Below are 17927 nucleotides of genomic sequence, written 5' to 3'. Positions count from 1 at the left end.
CTAGTAAATTAGTTAGACAGGACAATGCTTATTGAAACCATGTTGGGTATCCTTGAGCATGGGTTGTGTCTCCAGATGTTTGGTAGTATAATTTTTAATAGCTGTTTCCACTGTCCTCCCCAGGACAGATGTTAAACTGACAGGCCTAGAATTTCCTGGATTTCCCCAGGAGCCATTCTTAAAAATTAGAGTTACATTGGCCAACTTCCCATTCTCAACTACAGAGGCCAAGAGTGGAAACAGGTTACATATTTCAGTTAGGAGGTCCACAATCCCAGTTTTAAGGTCCTTAATAACCTTTGGGTAGGTACCATCTGGGCCTGGTGACTTGTTGATATTCAGTTTTGTAATAAGGACTAATGCCTGTTCTCATGTCACCATTATAAGGCTTAGTTTTCCTGATTCCCTTTCCCTTCCTTTTGATGGTAAGTTAGTGAAATGTTCACACCACACTGAGCTTTTTAAGTAATGTTTGCTATTGAAAAAAATACATTTTTTCCTAACTTGAAACTGTAGTGCAGAGTTGATTCTCATGCAGTGGTCTAGAATTTTAAAAACAGCACAGTGTGACAAAGGGGATGCTTAAGTACTAAATTATGTTGTAGAAGGGAGAAGTGCCAAGAATTACTGGGAAAGCTTTAGGATTATAGCAGAAAACTCTTGTGCAAACTGTTATTATTTTGTTGGATTTTAAGTGTTATGTTGTTGGAAAGGGGGAAGGATCATGCATGTTTCAATTTTAGCATATGTTATCTGTTTTTTTTCTAGTGGAGATTTATAATTGTGCAATTGGAAGTGCTGATTGTTCTCAGTGTCTTGGGAGAGAAGATCTTGGTCATCAGTGCATTTGGAGCGAGATCACTTCTAACTGCAAACTAAATACTGAAGCCTCCCAGATCCCAGACATGTGTCCTCCTCCTGAAATTAGGAAGGTAAAATTTGGATTCACTGCAGTATTCACTGTATTTCAACACTGATACTTTGAAATAAAAGGCAGTGGATGGAGAGTCTGTCTATGGGCAGAACTGAGAAGTCTAGTGTCCTAAATTGAGGATGAAGCAGGAATCTGAATTTTGATCTTTGTAATAGATATATTAAGCTAGCTGTAAATGATAGAACCAATGAATGATCATGTAAACATAATACCTTTTATAAGAAAATAAAATCATGGAATACAGTTTTCAAATGATATATCTCCTGAAGCCTAGAAGATGGGAATGTAAGCATTTTTATAACCCGACTAAAAAGCATGTTCCTGTGGAAGTTTATGGGAATTGTACTTATTAATTTTAAGGGAATCTATATGTCATTCCCTTCACTTTAAATGATCCAGATTCATTAAAGTTGTATAGCATTATACCAGTTCAAATCTTCCAAACACTAGCTTTCATCCAGCAAAAGATCAAGCAAACATAAATTTCCCTTTTTTTTTTAAATGAGTGGAAGAATTAAAACATTTTTAAAAAAAAATAAAATAAAGAGCCAGGTTACTTGAGGGGGGAAAAAAGTGTTCACACAAGATTGATTGTCAACATGTAAATATCTTTTGTCCAGGAGATAATGGACCATAATGTCACTGAGTCTAACCTTCTCCTTAATGCCAGAATTCAAATTAAAGAATTTTATTCAGGTGTGTGCCTATACTCCACCTCCAAGAAAGAAGAGTCTTTTGCTTTTTGGGCACTGTTCTTACTTTTAGGACTATTTTTTTAAATACCCAGTCAGAATCTACCTTCCTTGATCTTAGGTCTATTGTTGTAGTCCTACACTCTGGAATGGGAAAGGACAGAACCTTGATACCTTTTCAAGTACTTGAAGAATTCCGTCATGTCCAACCCAGTCATCTTAAGTCTAAAAACAGTTGGCTCCTTCAATTACTCTGATTTCCTGATCATTCTTGTTGCACTTCTCTACAAATATGTTGTTCCAATGACCATTGAATCATTTTAAAATTATGGTACTTTATGCCGGGGATCCTCAATCCATGGCCCACTTGGAACTGGGCCATTGAGAGGTGGGTGTCTATGCATCCACCTCCACTTGTACAAGCAGTGGGTGCTTGCACTCACGTGCAAAGCTCCATTTTTGAAAGCGGCAGGCATGCTTGTGCACAGTAGGTGCAAATATGCCTACCGCTGTCATGAAACCATCCCTTCTCCCCCCTCCCCCGATGGGCAGCCAAGCCGGAACAGTTGGGGTCCGCTGCTCTATCGAAACTAGTTGCTCTATTCAAGATGGAGAATGGCCAAATGGAACAATGATCCCCAAGATGATTTGGAAATAATGTTGAGATTAGCTGAAAACTAACTAACTTCATTTATTTATTTGTTTATTTGTTTATATTACATATAGATACTACCCATCTAACTCTCATTTGGTTTCTTTGCAGCCATATCATGCTGTTGCCTCTTGTTTTGTTTCCAGTTTATTACTAAGATATTTTCCCCCCAACTAATTTTATCAGCCAGGTAATCATCATTCAACATTCTTTCAACATCTTTAGTACCTTGTTTATCAGCACTTTTGAGTTAATTTAGTTTTGCTTTGTGAGAGACAGTAGCTATTTCTTTTAACTCCATCATGCTCTTATCAGGAGATTCAGGCAACTAATGTATTGCTTCCATTGAAGTTTTTAATTGGTTTCAATCATGAAAAAGAGCATTTAAAATAAGCAATTCCAAATTAGTCACTTTCTCTGTCTCTGGTATCTTTAATGATTCAGGAGTAAAAATAGCTTTGTAATTTTTTTTCAGTAGCATCTTCTTCAGCTTTTCTATCAGCCTATTCTTCTCCATCTATTGAAAACAGTAGAGGTGATTATCTTCTCTTGAGTCTCACCTGGAACCCATAATTCACCAATAACTGCTTTCACTTAAAAATGAAGCTCTCTGCTACCCAATTTGGTTATCTAGACCAAAATAAGAAACCAGCCTCCAAGACTGCTTTGGAACCTGAAGTCATGATTCAGAAAATAAATCAAACTTACTTTATGATGCATTACTTTTATAGTACTCAATGGCACTTTTTTTTTTTCTTGGGTAAAGCTACATGCCCATGTTCATCTGAGCAATTCCTTATTTTACACCTGAAGTCCAAGAGAAGGCAAAAAAGAGATAAAAACAACAACACACGCTTGTGCGGCAAGATGCACCATGAAGTATGCACAGGATCATGAACAGCATGCATAACCATCTTACCCAATCTCTTCTGTTAATATTATTTGCATAGTTATTGACTTGCAGTGTTCTACTTTCCTTTCATTGTATTTATCATGAACTGGAAGGATGGGTTAAAAATGCTACTTGAGTGCCCTGATTATTGTGCTTTCTCTGAAAGTTTTCAAAAATCTCAAGTAATGCAGGTATTCCTCGACTTACGACCACAATTGAGCCCCAAATTTCTATTGCTAATGTGACAGGTTTATTAAGTGAGTTTTGCCCCATTTTAAGACCTCTCTTTCTGTAGTTGTTAAGTGAATAATTGCAGTTAGTAACATGGATAATAATTGCAGTTAAGTTAGTAACATGGTTGTAAAGCGAACCTGGCTTCCCCATTGATTTTGCTTGTTAGAAGGACCTTGGAACACTGCGACCGTCATAAGTATAAACCAGTGGCTAAGCATCTGAACATTGATCATGTGACCATGGGGATGCTGCAATAGTTGTAAGCATGAAAAATGGCCATAAGTCACTTTTTTGATGCTTTTTTAAACTTCAAACACTCACTAAATGAACTGTTGTAAGTCAAGGACTATCTGTATGGTAATAGATGCTTCTCTGAAGTGTCATTTATATGTACTGGAAGGAAGGGATTCCTTCCTAAACTTGCATTCACTGCAAATACATGCCTGGTTGTCTTCAAGAAAAACAGGCTGCAGCCTTTGCAGATCATGTTGCAGCAATCTAATCCTTCATCTACACTGTTGCTTCTTAGCGCAGCAAAACTAGAAAAGATTTCATTTAATTTCCATGTTTTCACATTGCCAAGTAAATTTTTTAACTTTAAAGGAAAATCTGATTATACTTTTCCATGCTGGAGTTCTAATCACTTGTCCCTGTCAGTTCGTTCTTTGGGCTAATTCCCTGGAATCTGGCTGCCTTATATTCCTCTTAATACTGTTTCTGATTATTCCTCCAGAAGCACTCACTCATCGTTCTTTTTTTTTTTAACACTGGAAAGAGAAACGTGTGGCTCCAACTATTTGGTGCTTTGCAGAATTTGTCAGTATAGATTAGCCATGATGACTGCAACAAATTATAGCTTCCATTCATCAAAATGGTTACTGTACAACTTTATGAGTGTTTGTATGCGAATATATGGTCTATAGGTTGTTTCTGTTCTTGGCTTTTCTTCTTTTACATTTTTTATAGTTTTTCTTCGTTTTTTGTATTTAGTTATTTAAAAAAAAATCAGCCACTCTATCACCTACAATGAGTCATTAGGAAGTCACAGAACACACACACCTTGAAGTCAGCAATTATTCAGGACATGAGCTTTCCAACCCTCATAGTTCAACATGCAATCCTTCAGATCGAATCGATAACAGATAACCAGATAATCAGAGTTGGAAGGGACTTTATAGGTCATCTAGTCCAACCCTCCACCCAAGCAGGGGACCCTACACCATTTCTGACAAATGGCAGTCCAATCTCTTCTTGAAAGCCTCAAGTGATGGTGCTCCCACAACTTCCGAGGGCAAGCTGTTCCATTGGTGGATTGTTCTCACTCTCAGAAAGTTTCTCCTTATTTCCAGGTTGAATCTCTCCTTGTTCAGTTTCCATCCATTATTCCTTGTCTGGCCTAGAGGCGCTTTAGAAAATAGCTTGACCCCCTCCTCCCTGTGGCAGCCCCTCAAATAGCCTCTTTCTTTTCCTCTTGTTGAATTCACGTGTCACGTTCCTTGTTACCTATGGTGTGATGAATGTATGGCATCATCAATATCCTCATCTGTGTCAGTAGCTCACCTTTTTGACAAATGTAGAACTGGTAACATATCTGAATATTCTTGTCTCTAATCAAAATCTGCAAAGGCAATACAGGTAGTCCCCGACTTATGGTTACAATTGAGCTCAAACGGTCAGTTGCTAAGTGAGACATTTGTTAAATGAGTTTTGCCCCATTTTATGACTTTTCCTGCCACATTTGCTAAGTGACTCGCTGCAACTGTTAAATCAGTCACACAGTTGTTAAGTGAGCCTGGCTTGCCCGTTGACTTTGCTTATCAGAAAGTCACAAAAGATGATTACGTGAGCCCAGGACATTGCAACTGTCATAAGTACAAGTCTGTTGCCAAGCATCTGAATTTTGATCATGTGACCATGAGAATGCTGCAGCAGTCGTAAATGTGAAATACGGTCAGAAATCCCTTTTTCCAGGGCTGTTGTAATTTCGAATGGTCACTAAGTAAACTATTGTAAGTAGAGGACTATCTGTATATAGTTTATTTAGCAATCTCCATATAGGAAACTAGCTGTATATTAAATTAAAGAATTCTAACAGACAAAGTAGTTAACTCAGCAAAGGTTAATCAACCCAGGGAGCTTAGAGTTGGTAAGTTCCTCATCTGTTCAAAATCAAGTAGCTAATTTATTACTAATATTTAAAATATGTTTCCATTTCTTTGGTCTAACAATGCAGAGGAAATGCTAATGAGGCCCACTCAATTCCACTGTACAATGTAGGAAATTGAGCCCCTTGCTCTCTGCCAAAAGCAACTAGTGAAAACAAATCATCAGCATTAGCGTTATTAGACTAGGATGCTATTTCCTTAGCAGATGCTGTATATTCCATTTCAAAAATAAACAAGGGGTTTTTTTTAGTGTCCCTAGAGTTGTCCTGAGAGGAAGAAGACAAGGAAACTGTAAACCTATTGGAGGAGTGAAGTCAGGGACATTATCAAGTTTAAGCAGCTTGGCGGAAGAAACCCCCTCCGCTGATGACCTTCTGTCCTGGCTGACGTCATATTATGTTGGCAGCAGCTACAGGGAAAGGCAAGCTGCAGGCTTTGTAACTGAACTTCCAGGAAGGAAGGCTGCTGTTCCTTTATAGTTGATTTTATAGATTTGTCACAAAAGGTTATTTGTCACAAAAGGACAAATAGCCTACAATTTTCTAATTGTAGGTTATTAAGGTAACTCAGACATCCTGTGAAATCAGTGACTTAGGCTCATGAAAGAAAAAAAAACAAGTGGTGACAAATGAAATCTCCTCTGAGATTTGGTATTGTTGTAAAATAACAGTTGCAGCTTCTAACCATCACACTTACAAAATGGATAATTCCATTGCAGATAACATAGATGTTAGGGAATGACGGTACTAAATCAATTGTGAATAATCTTCTCACAAATTATTTTATTGATCATGGTAGAATTTTAGAAGCTCAGTTCCACAGGTTTTGTTTCCATCCAGAAATGTTACAGTTTATCATTGGCTAATCTTGTTGGTTTTTACATTCCTTTCACACTATTATGAAATGATGTTTTAGCGGGATGAAGTAAAGTAAAGGAGTCTCTGGGGATTTTACTCTGCTAGTTATATGCCAATTTTAGGGAGCAGTGCTCATCTGTTTCATTAAGCCATTGAGCCAGCACTGTTCAAAGATGTTTCTGCGCTCATGTGGCCAGCATAACATCAGTTCAAAACATACAGAAAAACATGGAACACTGTAACCTTCCCACCAAAGTAGTACCTATTTATCTACTCTCATTTACATGCTTTTAAACTGCTAGCCGAGGCAGCTGACAGGAGCTTACTCCGTCCTATGATGGTGGGACCTGAACTGACAGAGTATAGATCTTCTCTGACATCTATTAAGCCACTGAGCCACTGTCCAAACATGTTTCTGTTGTCATGTAGCCAGCATAACATCGTACTGCAGTGCAAAGCATATAGCAAATCACAGAACACTGTTACCTTCCCACCAAAGTGGTATCTATTTATCTACTCACATTTACATGCTTTCAAACTGCTAGCTTGGCAGTAGCTGAGGCAGCTGACAGGAGCTTACTCTGTCATGTGATTGTAGGACTTGAACCAGCATAGTATAGAGCTTCTCTGACATCATTTAAGCCACTGAGCCACCCACCTCTAGAAGGATGAGAGGTAGTTTAAAAGTTTAAATCATATATGAATGTTAACGATATGGCTTATTTGTTAGAGCGAATTAAAAATCCCCCCCCCTTTGTTTTCAGCTGTTTTCATTCAGTTTTCTTTGAACTTGCAGATTGAGCCTCTGAATGGACCCTTGGAAGGAGGAACTCAGGTCACAATTCGAGGGAGAAATCTTGGCCGTAGATTCAGTGATGTTGTTAATGCTGTCAAGATAGGAAATGTGAAATGCTCACCACTTCAGGACAGATATATAGTCTCCGAGGAGTGAGTAATTCAAGCTAAATTATTTTGAAATCCAGCACATGGGAATGGTTTATTTTGTCCTTTTTAGTTGATTGATCCTTTCTTGCTTCATGGTTCAGATATGTGATGGCTTTGGTATATGATTGCCTAGAGCCATGATGGCAAACCTATGGCATACATGTCACAGATGTCATGCAGAACCATTTGTGCTGGCATGCGAGCCACAGGCAAACTTATCTCACTGCGCATGTGCATGCCTCATAGTGATTTTCGGCCTGTTTGAGGCCTTTTTCGGCCTCCCAAAGGCTTGAGGAAAGTGTTTGCAGGCCAAAAATAGGGTCATTTTGTCACTTCCTGTATTTCCGAAAATACCAGAAGTGATGAAAAGGGCCCATTTTTCAGCCTGCAAAGGCTGCAGAAGTTTTCCTCAAGTCTCTGGGAAGCTGAAAAAGGCCTCAAACGGGCAAAAATCAGCTGGGAGGCGCAGTGCAAATAAGAGGGCAGTAGGGGGATTGCATGCGCAGGGGGTGGGGGAGTGCACACAATGCCTTATGAGTGCTGGCATGCAAGCGTGCAAGCACAAGTACATGCATAATTTTTGGCACAGGAGCCCAAAAAGGTTAGCTACCACTAGCCTAGAGGATTGCATGAATCTGTTAATATGTAAATTGATAACAGGATATTCAGCCCTTAACTTCTGTTACTGTTACTACTAACAGCTACTGTTTGCTTACTGACTCAGTGAATGAAACCATCTGGTGCAAACAACCAGACCCACACTCAAAGAATTCAGATGTTTTATTGCCGAAATGTTCTCATACTGATGGTTTGTACCTGAGTGAGACTAGATAAGGTTCAACTTCACGCAAGAGGAACTGGATTTCACTTCTTACACCCACATAGAAATTCTAGACTAAGTCCCCATTTGACTCCTTCTCTGGCTACCTCCCATGACTAACAGACTCCTCCCCTAGTCTGTCTCCTACAGAAACTACCTGGGCCACACCATTTCCAGAAGAAATTTCTGTCTCTCTCTTTCCCTTTCCCTTCCTCCCCACCCCTCCTCTTTCTCACACACACACACATATAAATCTTTTCATTTGTAATGAAGTTTTTTCAAAATGATAGGTAACAAAACTAAAAAAAAAACTTGAAGCATTCACATCCTAGAATACAAGCTCTTTCTTTATTCTATATATTGTTGTTCTGATTGAAAAAAATACATACATTTCATGTTTTTTTTAAATGCACAGATAATGTAAGTAAGGAAATTACTTTTTATATAAAGTAATACCTCACTGACAAGCATAAGTTGTTCTTTAATTAGCTGTCTTTATGTAACAAAGGACTGTAATCCACAAAGTCCAGAGCTTCTTCATCTCTTATAGACAGGGAAGAACTTAGGGTGACAAGTGTAATAAAACTTCCACAGCTGATCCCCATGCTATTATAGTTTAGAAACAATTTCTGCAGTTCTATCAATTTTTCCCCTACTTTCACATCCGCATACTTTTTGCAGTTGTCTTCTTTACTGAAACTAGACAGACTTCCAACCAGCTAAGGTGACTTGTCTACATCCTGCTTTGAAATGAAATCATCCATATAAGAAAAATTCTCTTTTATTCTGTAAATGGAATACCCACTCAAGAACCAAGGTTAAAGAGTTTAGCAAATAAGCAGTCTAGAATTACTGACTCTTTATTGTTCTGTTACTAAAAGCACTATAACTACATTTAACTTTGAAAGATACACAGATTATACATTATGGAGAGTTGATGGATATAAGTAGAGATAAGTATGCTTGAATTAATAAAATAGCCATGCCAAAATGCATCATAATTAAAATAAATTTATGTGATTTAAGGCCTAAACATGCTTATTACAGCTTAGTATTGTCCCTGATATATTTTCTACTTCTGGGTATTTATGAATTAAAGCATCATTACACTTATAACTTCCTATAATGGCCCTTCAATTTTCTGGCCAAGTACAGTATTATATTTTAAAAGTTTCTCCATCATAGCCACTGTTGCAGCTTTTACTTCAGTATAAAATCTTTTAATAGCAATAATATTGACCAGAAGTGACATTCTTTGTGCAGGAAAAGGGGGCATTTCAAACATTTATATGCAGGACACTGTTTATCTTCCAGAAATCATTCCTAACTCTCTGTTTTGTAACTTGTATGACAGAATAAAATTGAAAAAGGGCATCAGTGGTGGATGGGGATATGGTGAATGTCCCAATGGCTACAGTTCAGTTTTAAATCACCTCTCCCCTCCCATAACACCCCTGGCTAAGTATGCATGCATTCACCACAACAATATTATTATTTTACAATAGCAACCAATCAGTAGAAAACAAAAATCCTTGTTGTATTGGTAATAGTAATATTGAGGTTATTGGCGTTATCCAAGAAACACAGTGTAGTTCCTGGAAAAATTCTTCATGTATATGAAAAATGCATAAATAGCACATTGGTCAAAGGATAATGAAAAAATTATGGTTCGATTAATTAAAGCAGTGCAGTGGTTTTTGATGCAGACATTCTTTACATTTCAAATCCTATTCCAAGCAGAAGCTACCAGCACGTTTAAATAATGAAATTGCTTTTTAAAAGTATTTTTTAAATTTGTAAAACAGAAAAAAACTGAGAAAAACCTAAAAGATCAAAAAAGCAAAAAAAAAACAACCCACAAAAACAAGCAACTAAAATAAACAACAAGATTATATTATATATCAACTGAAAGCCTTTCAGGACATGTTTGAAAGATATCACCAAACTTTGACCAAACAGAATAATATTGATCAATCATTCCATTACATCAGTAGTTCATGAATTGAAAGCAAGTACATATCAGCCAAATCAAGATATTAAATATGGAGTTACTTGGTCTTTCCAGACAATCTGGAAAAATCAGATGAATTCAGATTTGTTTGTATATAATTCAAAGAAGATTCCTGTGATCATGTTCACATCTACGTGATCTATGCATATTAAGAAATATAGAGTTAGTAAACCATCACGGGGCAATAATGGGACCACCAGGACACACATTACTATTTAAAAAATATTTTGTTTTTTTGGTCAACTGCACATTTCCAGAATGAACTATAATGATCAGATTTTCACGAGTCTGTAATCGTAAGAATTGGTAACAGAATTTCAGAAATATCAGTACGTATGAGTGACAAACAGCTGAAATGGGCATATAGATTCTGACTTTAATCTGATTTGGACAGAATTGTCCATTCCTAAATATCTCATTTTACATAGATTGCTATGTATAATTTCAGGTTGTTGCATTGCTTCTGAATTGTCAAGGATAATAAAGAATTTGTAGCGGAATAATATTATGTGACTTATTGTTTTTTCAGTAAAAATTGCTCATGAGGCCCACATGGGAGAAAGAGGCATTCTTGGAAATAAAAATAATACAGTATGCCAGCTTTTTAAAAATGTAAATGCTCTTTAAAAAATAAAACAAAAGCAATACTCAAAGAGCCATAAGTTAATATTTTGTCTGTCCTTGACATATTTTGTAGTCTGGTCACATTTCTTATTTTTCAGTCAAAATCTCTTTTTTACACAGAATTGTTTGCTGGACTGGAGAAGCAACAGAAGAATTTTCTGATGTGGTGACAGTTAATGTGAGCAAAGAAGGGAAATCCAAGGAGCGATTTTCTTATATAGTACGTAATTTCTGCTGAGTTTTTAATCATGAATTATCATAAGGAAAAATGTGATTTCCAGTGATATGCACAAACAAATGTGAAATATATCATTAATTAATAAAGACATATTAACATTCAAATATGTCTTATCCACTGAGTCCTTGAGAATTAAAGAGGCTATCTGTGTCACCAAAATAGCCAGATCTACCTACTTTTACGGTGATACCCCAAGCATGCACATTATATTAAAATGATTCTTAAAGTAAACAGCCTATCCTATTCTATGTAAAGTATGTCTTTTAGATAGATCTGTAAGTTTTGTTGTTGTTTTTTCCATCAGGCCAGAAAGTAGGTTTTGGAAAAGCAATTTAAATCGGGTGGAAGTAGTTGACAAGTTAGGATAATTTGAACAGAACAGAACAGAACAGAACAGAATAGAATAGAATTCTTTATTGGCCAAGTGTGGTTGGACACATAAGGAATTTATCTTGGTGCGTATGCTCTCTGTGTACATAAAAAGAAAAGATACATTCATCAAGAGTCAAGGTACAACACTTAATAATAGTCATAGGGTACAATAAGCAATCAAATCATACTAGGAAACAGTCAATAAAGATATTAACATAGATATCATATGAAGGAAAAACTCACAATTAGATCCCATCTTTTTGTAAACATACTGTCACTAATGGTTACCTTAACGAAGGTAACTCCCATCCAGTGCACTGTGTCTGATTCAGGTGGGACAAAAATGAAGAGACAGGCTATTAAGGACAACTCTTTCCAAATGTTTTACATTAATCTTGTAAGTAATGTAACAATATCATTTAATAGTTTTTATACCATGCAGTACTAAATCAGTGTGATTGATTTCCAAGTAATTAACTTAGAATTATTTTTCCCTATGATATTTTTAACATCTTTGGTTTGTTGTTGGAGAATGATAATAGGACTTGTCACAAGCAATTTTTAAAAATATTTGCAGTATTTACATTTCTGAACTGAGATGTCACTACAAACTAGGAAACCAGTATATCTTCTTGACATTCCTCTTTTTTGTCTTTTTAGCTTCCAGTAGTGAAATCTATGTCTCCATCTGTTGGACCAAAAGCTGGAGGTACCAAAGTAACTATCACAGGAAATAATCTCAGTATAGGATCCAAGCTTCGAGTTTTGCTTAATACTACAAAAGAATGCAGGGACATCAGGTAAATACTGCTCAGAATGAAACATGATGCAGCTGTAAAGATTAAAAATTATACTTTTCATAACAGAAAATTAATTGAATAAGAAAGTTTTCTTAGAAATACATTTTCCAAAGTATAAATTGGTGGTTGAGCTGATAAGTATGGGGCTTCTATATAAATTTATCATTACTTATATTATTTTTCCAATGTTTAAAGGATATACTTTTGATGGATAGCGTAGACTTGGTATTAGTGTTATATAATTTTATTATATAACTGTTTTGTAATGATAAACAAGTTCTGCTTAGATCAAATAATTTATAGAGAATGTCTATCTGACAGTAATTTCAATTTATTTCTGAATATTGTATAATTACAATATTTCCAAATCTGCAAATGCTAAAACTTTCAAAAATAGGATTATTTGGGATACCGCATTTTGATACAGAATCAGAAACAGAAATTGGAAAGCAATGTTTCTTGGGGTTTTCTTAACTTGGATTTCTTTTTTATATGTATTTATTTATTTATTTATTAAATTTATATGTCACCCATCTCACAATCAAGCAACTCCATGAAGCAGCCTTCAATGAATGCCAAGCATCCGACAATCCAATCCTGAGTTGGATATATTCTTCAGTATTCTTCCTTTTTTTGTCACAGTTTCATAATCCTTTGTTATTTATAATCTTTCAAGCGAATGTCATGCATCGTAGGTTCTCACTATAGAATTGGGCATGTCCATGAGTTAAATTCAGAAATGTTTATTTTTTCTTTATAGTCGCACTGATACCACCATCATTTGTACCATGCCAAGTGTGGAAACTATTACCCATGTGGTTGTCTGTGTCCAATTTGAAGACAAATCTTGCATTGGTTCTAATAAATTTCAGTATGAGAAAAATCCAAGTATAACAGATATCAACCCCAAAAAGAGTCCAGTCAGGTAAGATATCTTTCTCTGTGAGATGTTGCAGAAGTAGTCTTGGTTAAGTCTAGTGCATTCATAGAAGTTGTGTATCTTATTCTGAAGATTATAGTTTATAGGGAAGAGGCAACTTCCATGCCTGTTTTGTCCAAGGGCAAATGATTTTATTTGGTATAGAGACAAGGACGGGGCATGCTAGTCAGAAAGCAACCACTGTTAGTGCACTCTTGGAATGATAGCACAGGAAGTCCTCAGGCTTTCTGATGATTCGTTCTTAGTACATCACAGCAGAGACTGACCCCATTTCACCTTCTCTTTTGCTTCCTGGTAAAAGGATTGTCCCCACATACCCATTCTTCACTGAAATTTAGGTAATGCAATATACTTTGTATAATAAGGATTGTTGGAATCCAGTCATTGATGCAGCTGAATGGGGCACAAGGCCAGATTCATGATGTGGTGAGGCAAATGAAGACGAGCTACAATCCTGGTATAGTGGCTCATTGAGGAGCCAAGTAAGGCCTGGTACAGTTCAGTGAGAACAGGGCCTGGTTTCTCAGAAATATCTTGCTCACATGACGGTCTTCAATAATTTTTTTCTCTACCCAGCTGGCTGGGAAATAGTTCAAAACACTCTCAGTGCATGAAATTCAGATCTAGAACCTAACCTATACCTAAAATATTATAGACAATATTGGTTCAACTTCTGAAAAAAGTTACGGTATGTTTTATTAACCCATTTTTATGGAAGGAATTCTTTTTACCCCCATGCCCCTTTGCTCAATATGCTGTATTCATGCAACATAGCTGGAAAGATTTGCTGTGAAAAGTATAGTTGATGAGCCAAGCACTTGTTCACTCTTAACCCAGTTTCAACTAGGAGCACGAACTCCAAGTAATAAGAAAAATGTTAATTTTATATGCTTCAAATCATATAAAAACTTTGGGCAAATCCATATAAAATAGTATTATTTTATTGGTCCTCACATCTTATATAGGTTGCATATTTTTTATTAAGAAACTGGTATATTTGCTTTCAAAATACATTGCCTTTGATGTCATTTCTTCAAGGCCTCAGGGCTCCTGTTCCTTTCTGAATGTCTATATTTAATACTTATTTAAGTATAATAACGTAATGTGAATAAAGAAACGAGCAAGTGTACCTCAAGACCATGTCACTCAGAGTGTGTGTATAAGGCCAAGGCTCCTGATCTTTAATAGTTCTTTAAAGGGAATTTTGACTTTTAATTACAGAGACCAAATTTTAACATGCGTGAAAAATCTTTGAAAGTGAGCAGTGATGACACTTCCAGTTCTCACTGCTTGATGTAAAATTATCTTAATTGTTTTATTCTGAGGATCAAGAGAAGTAGCACAAAAATGTATGTCGGCAGCTACAAAATGTAGCAGCTTATGCTTGGCAAAAATGTACATTTAAGATTGAAATAAATTTAATGCTAAATGATATTGTATCAACAGCACTGGTACTGAAGTCAAATCAAAAACTCAATCAAAGACAGCAATGAAATGTTTAGGAATGATCACCATATTACACTTTCCATTTGTTTCACTGTTTTTCCCTGCTAGGGTGCTATAGTTTTGTTTCCCAATTATTGAACAAAGTAGAATTTTTCTTCAAATAAGCCATATTCCCCAAATGTTTATGAAGAAATCTTTGAAAGTGAAGTTTCTGAAAATAAATAAAAGTACACCATATTTGAAAAGGTTTCTGAAAATAAATAAAAGTACACCATCTTTGAAAAGGTTTCTGAAAATAAATAAAAGTACACCATATTAGGGCCTAGAGAAGCTTAAATGATTTGTGAAGTCCTATATGGGATATTCTGGTTTGAGTATTTTTGAGGCTAGATAGATGTATTGTTATATTTATAACTTGATTTCAGAAAGCAAGACTTCAACAACAGAGTGGTCAATGCTGGAATGCACTATCTGACTCTGTTGTTACATCCTCTAACCCTCACTCCTTTAACCTTAAACTATCCACTATTAACCTCATCCCATTCTTAAGAAGTCAGTAAGGGGTATGCATAAGTGCACAATCGTACCTACCGTCCTGTCCTATTGTCCCCATTTATTTGTACCTATTTCCTGTATTCTTACTCACGTTTATACTTATTCCTATTATTTTGTAAGCAATTGACAAATTAGATAAATAAATAAATAAAATATTTTGATTTCCTAATGAACCAATATACTGGTAGTTAAAGCAAACAGGACATGAAGTGTGTGAAATAATAAAAAGTTGGATGGAAAAGAAAGCCTGGATAAAAGTTTTTGGTAACCAGTGCAGATAGGCCATCTGCAATTTGGCAGATCGAATATCACCAGGCTCAAGGTTGACTCAGCCTTCCATCCTTCTGAGGTGGGTAAAATGAGGACCCAGGTTGTTGGGGGCAATATGCTGACTTTGTAAACCACTTAGAGAGAAGCACTATGAAGCAATATATAAGTCTAAGTGTTCTTGCAATTTTCCTTTTCTGCTCTCAAAGCTAGTGGCATGTTCTAGGTTCATTTCATTATTTCCTTTAATAGATTCTGCAGAGGAGGTTCCACATTTAGCTGTCTAAAGGCAGCTTTTAAGGGGGAAAGTATTCAAACTTATTTACTCGTAAGCAGCTGCTGCTGGAGGTTTTGGTTTGGCAGCAAGACAAAAAAAAAATATTCAAACTGTATTTCCATTAAAGTTCAGTGGTGAAGTGTTTCTTGGTTAATTGATAATCTTTCTGCTCCAGTGACCTATTGAATATTCCTGGATGTTATACAGCAGGGGTGTCAAATTCAATTTCATTGAGGGCTGCATCAGGGTTGTGTTTGACCTAGGAAGGCTGGGGTGGGCATGGCCAGGATGGTCATGGCCAACTTGAGGGCTGGGGGCAACTGTAGTGGCTCCCGAGCTCCGTTTTCAGCTGTGACGGCCTCTTGCAACCTTCTGCCAGAGAAAACGGAGCTCAGAAGAGCCACACACGGCCCTCCCGAGCTCCATTTTTGCTGGCAGAAATACCACAGGCTGGTCCCTCGCTGTTTCCAGGGTGGCCACGTGGGCCAGATCTAAGCACCCCATGGGCCAGATCCAGCACCCAGGCCTTGAGTTTGACCACCCTGCTATACTGTATCACTGATTGTCTTGGCTTCTGTCTGCTGTTAGCAAATGTCTAGAAGCAAATCAAGTTCCTCTTATGATTCGGCTGGGGAGGAGCAGAGAAAACTAATATGTGTTTGAGAACTGGTTGAGTAAAGACGAGTAGTCATTGTAAAGATTTACCCAGGAGTTTTTCAGGACGTTCAGAGAATGAGGAACATGATAATAAGACTATAAGGAAATCATAAGTATCTGATACAAACATAAAGAAATGATGAAGTATGTGCTACAACATTATGACCCAACCTCTGGCCTTTTGTATTTGCATCCAAATACAAATATGTAAGCCATGTGGTTTGAATCCTGACACACATTCTTTTCATTTTATTTTTATGTACATGTGGAAAGCATGTCTTGGTTACATGTAAATCTTACATACAGTCTATATATACTTGCAAAGTATATGGATAAAACAATCCATGTGTCCTATATAAAGTTTCTGCACCAAGTCAATAAAATGTTACATAGTAATATCAATCAAAAACCTTATTCTGCTTAAACAGCAGAAGGTTGTCAAGTCTTCCTTAAAGGGGTGGGGAAAACTATTTTTGTCAAGTAAACGATGTGACAAAGATTAAGGACAAATGTAGATTTCTGTGTCCTCGAATCTAAGTCTTGTTTTTCATATTATAGGTACTGGGGAAGGTACATATTTCATAAAAATAATATTTATTCTATAAAGAATTGTTATTAGGACTGTGCAAATTTATTTCATATAATTTACTTATTAGGCTTATATTTCCCCCTTCAATTTTTCATCTAATCCCTTATCTTTCTGTTTCCCTTTATTCTGAATTAATAGCGGCGGCAGAACCATCACTGTGGAAGGAAATGGATTTTTGATGGCTCAGACTGTGTCAATGGTTGTTCGTGTTGTTGGAAAAGAACAAATGGTAAGTCTTCACCAGTGAAAAAGTAAGGAGCAAAATGTGTAGAAATGAAATGCTGGACAAAACATAGACTTTGTCTAAGCACCTGAAAACATTTACTCAGTAAGTACAGAATCCTCAGTTTTACTTTTTGTTTTTATAGACAATTGTATTGTCATGTTACTAAGCTGTTTATGATTCCACATGTATCTTTTATCATGACATTTCAGTAAGTCTTCAGAAAGCAATCAAATGTGCCAAGATACATTTGAGCTGGTACCTCCCTTTGCCATCAGTGTCACAGTTTTGTTGTTATGAGATTCAAAATATGTATGTGACTTGATCTTAAAGGCTAATGAGGTACGTTTTTGGAGACACTGATTTCACACCCATTACCATTATTTTTCTATTTTTAATTTGTTTGGATTGTAACGTTTTAAGTTCCTGAGAACTTAATTCCATAGGGAATTGGGGAGGGGAGATCTTGCTTAAAATTACTAATGCATACTCCTTTTTTTCTGGGGATAATTTAGTGCTCGTGTTCAGAGATCTGATTGTTTTGCTGTCAGCTGTATGAAATAAATATGACATCAAATGCCATAAATATTTCCTCTATTCTAGTTATCCTCATGTATAGTAAGTTAGGCTAAAAGAGAATGAGCTACTTGGTGGGCAGTGAATGCTGATTCTTCATTAGAGAAAACTCTAAAGAAAACCAGTTTTAGCACTGGATGCTTTCTTTTCAGTTATATCCT

At 36.4% G+C, this 17927-nt stretch overlaps 1 protein-coding gene across 2 annotated transcripts in view; it reads left to right on the top strand.

The window, feature by feature from the left end:
- Window positions 1-17927, top strand: part of PLXND1 (plexin D1) — a 184223-nt gene that overhangs the window by 86183 nt on the left and 80113 nt on the right. For both annotated transcript variants that reach the window (XM_087923737.1, XM_026722891.2), the window contains exons 12-17: window positions 769-932; window positions 7223-7374; window positions 10947-11046; window positions 12097-12236; window positions 12997-13161; window positions 17106-17196. In XM_087923737.1, coding sequence (XP_087779863.1) covers window positions 769-932; window positions 7223-7374; window positions 10947-11046; window positions 12097-12236; window positions 12997-13161; window positions 17106-17196 — 812 coding nt within the window. The remainder of the gene's footprint in view (window positions 1-768; window positions 933-7222; window positions 7375-10946; window positions 11047-12096; window positions 12237-12996; window positions 13162-17105; window positions 17197-17927) is intronic.

The sequence above is a fragment of the Pseudonaja textilis genome, chromosome 2, assembly GCF_049901715.1.
Source record: "Pseudonaja textilis isolate UNSWEBS1 chromosome 2, rPseTex1.2, whole genome shotgun sequence".
In the NCBI taxonomy this organism is placed as follows: domain Eukaryota; kingdom Metazoa; phylum Chordata; class Lepidosauria; order Squamata; family Elapidae; genus Pseudonaja; species Pseudonaja textilis.
The sequence above is the reverse complement of the archived record's forward strand: the minus strand, read 5'-3'. Positions and strand labels throughout refer to the sequence as shown.